This window comes from Glycine max, chromosome 15, assembly GCF_000004515.6.
Source record: "Glycine max cultivar Williams 82 chromosome 15, Glycine_max_v4.0, whole genome shotgun sequence".
Classification (NCBI taxonomy): domain Eukaryota; kingdom Viridiplantae; phylum Streptophyta; class Magnoliopsida; order Fabales; family Fabaceae; genus Glycine; species Glycine max.
Window position 1 is genome coordinate 6,670,716 of NC_038251.2, and position 11,142 is coordinate 6,681,857.

The window sequence follows — 11,142 nt, forward strand, 5'->3', positions numbered from 1 at the left end:
ATGGTGGTTGCAAAGTCTCAGCAAGGTGACGAAGTTCTTGCCAAAGTCCCTCCCTAACAACCGAAGTAGGACTTCCATAAACCACGAAAGTATAGAAAGCATTGGATCCATCCATTGGTGATCAATCAAGGTGGATACACTGGGGATGAGAACCAATAATATCCACCTTTAACACAAGCAAATCCCAAACTACCTAAATACCTTCAAAAAAAAATCCTAAGCATCCACCTTATACCAAGAATCTATTCCAAGATTCTTGATAATCATATTTGCCTTAGTATGTATGACTGATTTTGGTCTCAAGCAGTGCCAAAAATCCAACATGATATATTAGAACTATGTCCCTGATCAAACGGGGAACTGTAAAATTCATCATAAACTAAGTATATGAAAAAAAAATAAGAACATGCAAAAAAGGTTCAAGAAGTAGCCATATAAGCATCACCAACATCTTGGACACCACAGTCCTTAATATGAAAGCCATTGATCAATTTATCTCCATCAATTTATCACCGAAAAGGTTCAAGAAGTAGCCATATAAACATCACCAACATCTTGCACAGCCTAACTATATTGTTTTCAACCAATATTCTTCTGCAGATCTGATCAGATTTGAGGCTTTTGTTAATAATTGGAACTTAGATAACTGCTGATTAATACACATTTCTCTTGGCTTACATGGACAGGTACAAAAGATAAAGATACTCAGGCAGGCAATTTTAGCTTGGAGCAGATCAGAGATGCTACTAATGACTTCTCTTCTGCTAATAAGATTGGGGAAGGCGGTGTTGGTCCCGTATACAAGGTTTTTGGATGACTTCCAAATAATATTATTTCATTCAAAGGGAATTTTCTGTCAATGTCTAGCATAATGGATTTCTGGTTACTTGGATGCAGGGCCAATTGCTAGATGGTACTTTTATAACAGTCAAGCAACTGTCATCAAAATCAAGGCAGGGAAATCGTGAATTTATAAATGAAATAGGCTTGATATCTTGTGTGCAACACCCTAACCTTGTAAAGCTTCATGGATACTGTGCTGAAGGGGAACAACTCTTGCTGGTATATGAGTACTTGGAAAATAACAGCCTTGCCCGAGCTTTATTTGGTGAGTCATTCAGTACTTGTCCGTGAATTTCTTCACATCTCATGTTTGAAGTGGTCATATGAGAAACTCAAAAAGAATAAATCAGATATTAGTGGTTTTAACTTCTTGAGTTAATTTTCTCAAACAACTTGACAAGATTAAAATAGTTTTTTTTATCCTTCTTTTAACAAATATTTTTCTCTCTGTCTAAATTATTTTCCTATGATGTTGTCGTTGGTGGTTTCGAGCAGGCGGTTAAGGTTGGTCATCTGAGTAGTACTCAATTTTACTTCCGCAAGCAATTGACTTGAAAGAGTGACATGTAGGCTTCTATAGCAAACTTATATCTGAATCAAAAATTTAAATTTTACGAGGATGAAAAAAAGACTTAGTAACTAAATATTTTGATATTTATAAAGATTAAAAATATATTTTAACCTATAATTTAGTTTTAAAAAATGACACATAGGCTCGTATTTATTTAAGTTTGGTTCTAGACCAAAAATAACACATTTTAATTTTATGAGGACGAAAATCATATCAAAAATTTTATAAGGATGAATTTAAATTTTTTTGATATTTATAGGGATGAAAAATATATGCTTTAAATTTCTTGGTCTTTAATTTTTTTATTGATATGTTTACTCTATATATATGTATTTTTGGTTGATCATGTTGGAATTTGAATATATTTGGGTGCGATTTTAAAAATATAATTACCTATATATAAATGTATTTGAAATTATCTAACTGGTTTTAAATATTATTCAGAATATGTGGTTAATTGTCTATTTAAATATTATGCAAAAAGAGAAGGTAAAAGGAGCGGTCTTGGATAGTTCATGTTTTTGAAGGATAAAAAAATAAGTTGCTAGAGATGTTGTCAATCCGCATGATCTTTATGTTGTGATCATTAGAAAAAGTAAGATATTTGATGTTTTAAAACAATTTTTAAGTTGAAATACTAAAATGAATTATAAAAATTACCAAATTTATTAATACTATTAATTATTTTGTTTCGGTTTACTTTTCTATTCATCTTATAATGTTTTATTGTCTTAGGAATTAATATTAATCATCCTAGCTGAGTAAATTTGTATATAATTGAAAAAGCGTTATGAGAAAATTAAATGGTTTCTAACTTTATTTATTAATTATTTTTAGGGTAGGAAACGTATAGGAACTTATATAAAAATAAATTTATTAAATATCTATTGTACCAATTTTTTACTTAATTAAAATAATAATTCTTTAACAAGAGTTATTCTTGCATTGTGTTGTGTAATTAAAAATGTTCGGGGGGAAATGCCTATATATCAAATAAATTGGTTTATAATGATTATAATATAAAACTGGTTTATAATACATGATTGATTAAATCAAATGATTCATCTTTGATTTTGAGGTTTTCAACATTAAATTAAATGTTAATTTTGGTACCAAATTTATTTTATTAATGTTCTTAATTCTACGATTAAAATTATCTAAATGAAAATAATGAATGAATTATCTTTTTTAATGTTAATATATTAATTTTGATGATAGTTAGAAAATTGTGTATCTAATCAAGTACGAAATATATTAATGGTTATAATAAACAACTCCACACAAAATTCACGGGATTATAATCATTGTAGAAAGTATGAAAAAAAATTAATAAATGAGGATAAATGTTTTTCATGAAAATATGAAGAGAAATTTAAACTTAACTTAGCATATAAAATATAATAGATCAGAAGTGACGGATCCAGGATTTTTTTTTTGTGGGTGCAAAAAGTAATTTATAGTATTTTTTTTAAAGAAAATATTACATGTTTATACAAAATACATCATGTAATGACAAAAATTCAAAAATATTTCATCCCTCTGTAGATGTTAGATGTTTCTCAGAGGAATTGCACTATTAAAAATTAAAAGAATTAAATAATAAAATTATTATGATTATTTTATTTTTTATTTTTTTTATTTTTTACATTCGTTTTAACAAAAAAAATTTTATGGGCGATAAATTTTTTTTAAAAGCAAACATTTTGATTTTTAAGGTCATAATACATAAGTAGGTATCGTTACATTTTATTATTTGTTATTTATTTTAACTATGATAAATTTACGAAAAAAATTATAATCCCTTTTATTTTACATTTATGAAAATATTATTATAAGTATGATTTAGAATATATTTTTATAATTACTTCTTTTCACTTTTTTCTTTTATTTATGATCCATTTTCAGATGTCTCTATGATTGAAGGGAAGGATTCAAGATTTAGTTATTGTAACATTATTTGAGTAATGTGTTTCTAATATTTGTTATTCATTTATGAAACACGAAAGAAAGGTCAACAAAATGTTATTATATTTAGAATAATGTCATGTATCCTAGTTTATGAACAATTTCATTGTTATTTGTTCTCAAAATATAATAATTATTTACATATTATTATTTACTGTCAAAGTATATAAAAAAAGACCAAACACAGATTTTAAAACACTTTATTTGTCTTGTGCATAGTAGGGTAAAAAAAATATGTTTTAATATGTAATGTAAAAGTCTGCGCAGTTTATTTTGATTAATATATTATTATATTATATATATAATAAAAAAGGCCTCAACATGACATTGCCGCATGTACTGCTCGTGAAAGTTATGGAATAATACCGGTGATTAAAACTAATAGTAGAATATAGTGTTTTTTAAGACAATTTTACCATTTATAAGATAATTTAATTAAAACTAATTATAAACCATTTTCTTCTATTTTTTATTATTTAAAATAAAAAAATAGGTGAAGATAAATTAAAATAATGTTGTATTAATCTTGAATTTTTAAAGATTTACTGAACTTATAGAATATTATACCCATAACAGTTGCAACTATTAAAGTTGTTTAAAATTTTTATTTAAAATCAACAATATTATAAGATAGATTAAATAAATTATTAACATTATTTATTAAGATTATCTATTAAGATTGAAATATTAGATTTAATAAATTATAAAATATTGATGAATTATTTTTCAACTCAAAAAACTGAATAATTAATAAAAATAATTAATATCACGTTAAGTCTGTTTAATTTTTTTTTTCCCCTTAGGCCTCAAATTCTCTTGGCACGGCCCTGCCGATGATAAACTTGAGAGGTTGGCCAATAGATCTGAATGAAATCTATAATTTATAATCTATGACGTATAATAATCTATAACTAGAAAATAATCTTATTTGGTGTTATTTTTTTTGGATATTTTTATTCTTAATTATTATATTTTATGTTAACTTCAACAAGAACAAATATATCCAACTAAGTACATATACAGGTAACTTTCAGGTGCAAGCACGATATATCTTTTTTGCACTAATCTATAATCTATAATAATAATCTAAATAAAGCTGTCCCCATAAAATGGAAAGTTTTACGAGTGTCATTCTCTCATGAAAAGTTAGTCTAACAATCCTCTTAAATAAACAAATTTAAGCAAAAAAAAAAAAACAAAATTGAAAACTGCAAATTTATTTAATGCAATATTCTCCACCATCTTAGTTATCAAATTATCTCCATGCCTTTTAACTACCGAGAAATAGTTGTTACTATCTCCCTATCTTTTAAAATTCAAATTTCAAACCAAAACTTTAAAAGCTTCTCGGTAAAATTCTGTCCTGATAGTGTCACTTTTGCAGTTACTTCCTCATATTTTTTATATTTTAATATAGCATGACGTTGTCTTTTACTAATTCATATAAGCGCCACAGTCTTATATATAACATTCATATATAATTTTAATTACAAAGAGGGGGCCATGTGTTAAAATAATACATACATACACTAACTAATAAGAGAAAGTGAAGATCCGCCACTGGTGATGATGATCTGAACTAATTTCTCAAAGAAAACGCCTTTATTTGAATAGAGAATAATCAGGGTCTGTAAACAACTTGTTTAATTTTGATGCTCTAAGGGATTGCTTCTCCCAGCTTTCATGTTGTGGGCATAGACTTGGTAAATTAGTCACCACTCATTTAATTTGAGGCTACTTTTATTCTATTAATTTTGCTACTAGTGTAGATGTTAGTTGAAAATGTTCCCTACCAAATTAACACGTCTGATTCATATATATGTAAGAACTGTACTTTATCGTGTCCTGATTGACTTAACAATGGAGTGGCTGATGGTGAGCTCACGTATCTGGACCCTTGCTATAGATTTGTTTGATTAATTAACCGGATTCAGACTGAGATTGAAGAATGAGCGTGTTTGGAAGTACATTCCAAATGGAGTTTATCAGGTCAAATGGCTAATAAACACAAAAGTTAAAAGAACCTTTTCAGGATGATTTTTCGTTTTTAATTTTTAAAAAATTAGGAATTAAAGATAAATAAAATGAATTAATCGTTTTATCTTATCTCGTTTTATTATGAAAGAATGATGGTTATAGAGATAGCGTGGTGGGAGTGACAGTAATGATAATGGTGACGATAGTGGTTGTGTCAATGGAATGGTGACACTGACACAGTGAGGATGAAATAGTGGTGGCGGAATGGTAATGATAATGATAGTAGAGGTGAAATTGTGATGATAGTATTTTAAATTCAAACTTGGTCAAATCGGTTTGACTACAACCCAGCGGTCTAGTTAGACTGAGTTGCCTATCAGATTGATCATGCATTGAACCTGGTGCAACCTAGTCGGATTTGTGATTAAATCAATAACCCACTGACTTGGGCTGAGTCACGCCCATGGAAGGAAACACACTTAGTCATGCAAGTCAATTAAGCTTAGGTATAAAATTTTAATTTTCCTAATAAAGGTTGGGTCATGCGAGTCAATTAGTGATCCAGTGACTCAATTATCCAATGATTTGATTAGGTCGATCACTGGTTCGATGCTTAAAATTATGAATGGTAGTGGGATGGAATAGTGACAACGACAACAACAATAAAGATGAAAGCGATAGAATGGTGGATGTGATGACAGTAGTAGCAATGGTGGCAACGGTGTGATAATGGGAGCGACTGCACTAACGAAGATAGTGATGGTAGTAGTAGTATGATGATCGTTAAAATGTGTTTTTTAAAATTAAATGCACAAAAAAAATTGATTTTGATAATAAATATAAAATTATTTTAAAATTGAATTAAAAGTTAATTTGACTTTATTTATGTCAAACGTGTTTTATTTTAAAAGTTACATTTAAAAATAAAAAATTAGAAACTCACATGCACCCAATCAAGACCTATATAAAATGGTTAATTTCTATTCTTATTTAGCACATATAATGAGTATTTGGAATGCATTCGGATGCCCATTTACAAGCGGTTTCTTTCTAAACTTCAAATCAAAACGACTACTTGGCTGCGCAAGATCTTAATTAAAATATAAGCTGATGATGCAAATTCTTATGTGGGCAAATATGAACATATGAACAATCTAATGGATGCAAGATGGCAGACCCAACTGTTACAATTGTACTTACCCTATTTGTTGAGGAAGGTCCATCCGCCCAAGTAGAATTAATCCTTAATTCCAAGTGGCCTGGTGTGTATTTATAAAATGACACTTATAACTATTATTTTAAGATAAAAATTTTGCATGGTTGAAATCTCCCTACCGATGATTTTTAACTACAGAGGATTCTAATCTGTTTTTTTTTTTTTTTCTTTCAAGCAATTGACTGCTTCAATTCCTTGCAGAGACTGAACAGATGACAAGACCATAAGCTAGTTTGTATGTTGATCATTTAACTCATTATATAGCTGATGGTGGTGGATATATAGACTTTGCACACTCATATTATAGCTGGGTATGGGGTAGAATTGGCCTGTTGGCGGGTTGATTTCGGGTATATATAAAATTGGAGCCTTTTGAAGGAAATTTGCAGTAAATTTAAATTAATTTAATCATACGAATGAACATTATAACATTTTTTTCATAAATTAAAGAGAAAATTAAAATTACAATAGGGTATTAACATAAAAGAGGGATCCATTTTAAGTTAATCATTATTAAGGAATGACAAAATAACAGAATGTAAGCATGAATTCTCTTTTTATGGTTAGGGTTTCACGTCATATAATATTTAATACATTAAAATTTTGAAAATTTATTTTATTTAATATTCTTTGTATTCTAAGATTTTTTTTGAAAGACAAAGAATATTATTATATTAAAACTAAACTTGGCACAAACTGTGACAAAGTAAATAAAAATAGATTTGTTCCCTTTTAGAAACTCAAGAAAAAAAGCATAAGTTCATACAATAAATAAAAGCTAAACTAGCGGCCTTGGAAGTCCAAATATAAAGTATAAGTTTAGGGTAAAAACTGAAAAAATTAAAATTTGGTTAAGCTAGTTGCACGTGATGAAAGTATTAAAGAACAAGTCTCACGCTGATAATTAAAGACATACAAATAAATAAAAGTTTAAGTAAAAGGATCACGAGTAAAAAATGTCAATATATTTTTTAATAAACAAACAACGTAAGTGGAAAGTTCACTAAAGCACTCTTTCACACCATGAGCATGATCCACACATAAAATTTAAATATTGTGAGCATAAAAAGAAAGAAATATTCCATTTATTTTTTATGACATATATAATATTTCTTTTATTTAATTACTTAGAAGATTATTAAGAATATTGTAAAAAAATGTAATTATTTTAGTGAGTAAAACATTGTGTGAACAAAGACGAAACTGAAATGGAGAAGTTACAGTGTTACACAACGTGTTCAATTCATGTTGATTACTGAACCAAAATTTTGTTATCAATTATGGACATAATCATTACTCTATGTAACAAAGCACAGCCGGACCAACTAACTTACCATTTTAGTAACCCAACCACCCAAGGCAAGGACACTTTCCGAGTCAACGGCGTCAACAAATTAAACGGTCTGTTTTTTTGTCTCCTAAATGTTCTATTGTCAACACAATCGTATTTTAGTTATTGTCACTTTTAATGAAAAAAATTCCCACCGACAGCTCTATATTTTATAGCATTCATACGAGTACTTTAGTCCATAACGCCATCTTTTAAATTTTAAGATTAAATTACTTTATAAATAGTTAATCTATTTCCTAATTTTCCATTAACTTACATCTCATGTTATAACGAAAAACTAACGACTACTAGTAAATACACGTGCAATTCAGGAATCAAAACTACGTGCGTACCACTATTCTATACTTTTTTTTTTCTCTCCTTCGATTGCATCATGATAATAACATTATTAAAAAGGTAATCTTAATAGACAAGTATTTGCATCACACAAATATTTAAAGTAACGTAAAAAGAAAATATTAAAAATATTTTAAAAATTTAATTAAAAAAAAAATGTTTGTTAAAAAAACTAAATACTAAGTTATAGATTTTTTTTAAAATTTTTAAAACTAATTTAATTAATAAAATTGTTATATTAAAAATTATTTATAAAAACATTATTTCAAACATTAGTATTTTTTAGTCTATAAGAAAATTTTTATAATAAAATTGTATTTATAAAATTTTTATAATAAACTAATTTGATTGAAGAAAATTGATTATTGATTAAAAAACTAAATAAACTAAACCTAGTTTTTTCAGTCAAGAACCATTAGTATTTTTTACAAGAGACAATTTTATTTAGGTTACAAACATCTATAGCATGGTCAGAAACTAAAATTTTACTTTGATAAATTAGTAATTAAAGAAGAAAAAATGAATTTAATTTAATTGAAGAGAATTGTTCCCATTTCCCCATAAATTAATTGATAGGCATTTAATAAGTTTATTATTTCCGTACTGAGTTTGGAATTGGACTATAGTTTGGCTTACATGCCTACATTTTATTTTATTTTTATAAAATAATTGCTTCACAACCAACTCAAATAGTTTGTGGTATTTAATTTAAAATGGTATTTTTTAACTTTAAAAATAGCTAGAAGGTTTTTTATTTTTATGCAAATAAAGAAATTAGTTTGCAACATATATATGCTAGCTGAAAAAATCTATTTAATTCACGATAAAAAATCTATTTAATTCACGATCTGTAGTGACCAACATGCATAGGCTGTTGATTAAATGAACAAGAACTTTGTCTACTGTAAGCCCGTAGAGGTTGCAATTTGAAAATTACGCAAATAGATGCACAAAACTCTATCAGTATATTAGTTATTTCCTTTGTTTTTCTTAAATAAGCACGTTGACAGCAAGATAGAGCTGATCCTCTCTATGGTTTTTTTTTTTGAAAAAAAAGGCTCAAAAATTATTTAAAGAAAATTAAACGTATATATAAACTCTATATATCTATAAGTGAGCTTATTAAATATGAAATATAATTCGTAAAATTACATAATTTTTAATAAATTTTAGTTGATAAAAAAGTGTATTAAATAATATATTAATATTACTATAACTTTTTAAATATATATCTTGCCCGTGGACTACGTGAGTCAGTGAGACATTTTATGTTCATAAGCAATACATCACTAATGACTCATGCAATCACTATCTTTAAGAAAGAAATTGCTGTAAAGGAAAGAGATATGATGGCGTGCAACATCCGTAACCCGTCCACTTCCAATTTTTATAACAAAATTCTATGCAGCAATTTCTTCTCATTTAAGTAATTTAAAATATATATATATATATATATATATATATATATATATATATATATATATATAAAATCATAAGTGATATATAAATAATTTAGACAACATTTTAAAATATATTAAAAATTATGTCAGAGTATGAGTTTTGGGTACTTGTATAACTGATGTGTGAATAATTTCTGAAAAAGCACTTAGAAAGTTCCATCTAATTTTCTCATGCTTTGTTTGATTACGAGAAGAGAAATAAAATAGATGAATATATAAGAAAGATAATTTAAAAAAGAAAAGTAGTGAAAATAAAATAAGATGTTAAGTTATTTGATTTAAAGAAAAATATGTGAGAAATAAAATACAATTAAAATAATAAAATTGTAAAAATATTACTATATCCTAGTTAACATGTGTGCCCTTTTAGTTTTTACCAGCTTTGTTGGTTAAAATAGACACACAAAAAATGAAAAATATAAATGATACACTCCTCAATTTTCATCACATGTATGAACATCATAAACTATTGTTTCGTGCACCTTTTGTTGTATTATGAAAAATTCATTCCAAAATACAAATTATATTTGGAATAAGTTTTTCACAATATAATGAAAAGTACAAAAAAAAAATAGTGAGAATGCAAAAAGTATTACTCAATATCACATTAAGGATAAAAAAAATTAATTGTGGAACCCATTAAACCCAAATTAATTCCACATTCTCATCTCCATCAAACATTCAAACCACTTTTTTGTTTGCATTCCCCCTCTCAAAATAGTTGCCGCCAACAAAAAATAATTAAAAATGATTAAAATATGACGTTTTTTTTAAGGAAAAGAATGCTTATATTAAAAATAGTGTGTTAAACAAAATTAATTTCATATACTCAATAGATAAAGTGTTAAACAAAGTCATGAACTAGTAATTAAGGTTGGGCCGCTCAAATTTCAGATGTATATATATTTGAAGTGTAATTTAGAAGATAAAATATGATCGGTCCAATTTCCATCCTATGATTACAATTAGTTGACGGAGTGAATGCGTTAAACTCGGCTTCTAATATAATTTCTTTGTTGAAAAATTCGAAGCGACAAAAGTCTTTATGATTTGAAATTAAACGTATTATAGTTATTGAAAATTCAAACAATCATTTTCTCATAAGTAAATATACTTTAGACCGAACAAGAATCCGAGGTAATAACTAACTAATAGCAATTTTAATGTTAATCATATAGTATATAAAAGTTGTAGCCTATTTTATAAGATTCAATCGAGGAAATATTTACAAATCATATGATTAGCGGGTTTAGCTTTTGATTTTCATGATATGCACTGGTTAGAGGAAGTCCCTTATCGATTGGACTTTCTGATTGCAAATGATGTATCATCATCTTTTCTATTTGAATAAAACCAGTATTCTAATGTAAAAAAAAAATCATATGAATTCATTAAGGCACAGTATATATACTAGCGTACACCC

General features: G+C 27.0%; 1 protein-coding gene across 1 annotated transcript; it reads left to right on the top strand.

Moving 5' to 3' along the window:
- LOC106796085 (probable LRR receptor-like serine/threonine-protein kinase At1g53440) lies at window positions 1-1,134 on the top strand. Its single transcript, XM_014767569.1, has 3 exons — window positions 1-25; window positions 687-805; window positions 898-1,134. Exons 1-3 carry the CDS (start codon window positions 1-3, stop codon window positions 1,132-1,134), a joined length of 381 nt encoding a protein of 126 aa, XP_014623055.1.
- Window positions 1,135-11,142: the final 10,008 nt, after the last annotated feature.

Coding starts and splice junctions, on each gene's coding strand:
- LOC106796085 (XM_014767569.1), top strand. CDS start 1: ATGGTGGTTGCAAAGTCTCAGCAAG. Junction 26..686: donor GGTTGCAAAGTCTCAGCAAG/GTGACGAAGTTC, acceptor TTACATGGACAG/GTACAAAAGATAAAGATACT. Junction 806..897: donor GTGTTGGTCCCGTATACAAG/GTTTTTGGATGA, acceptor ACTTGGATGCAG/GGCCAATTGCTAGATGGTAC.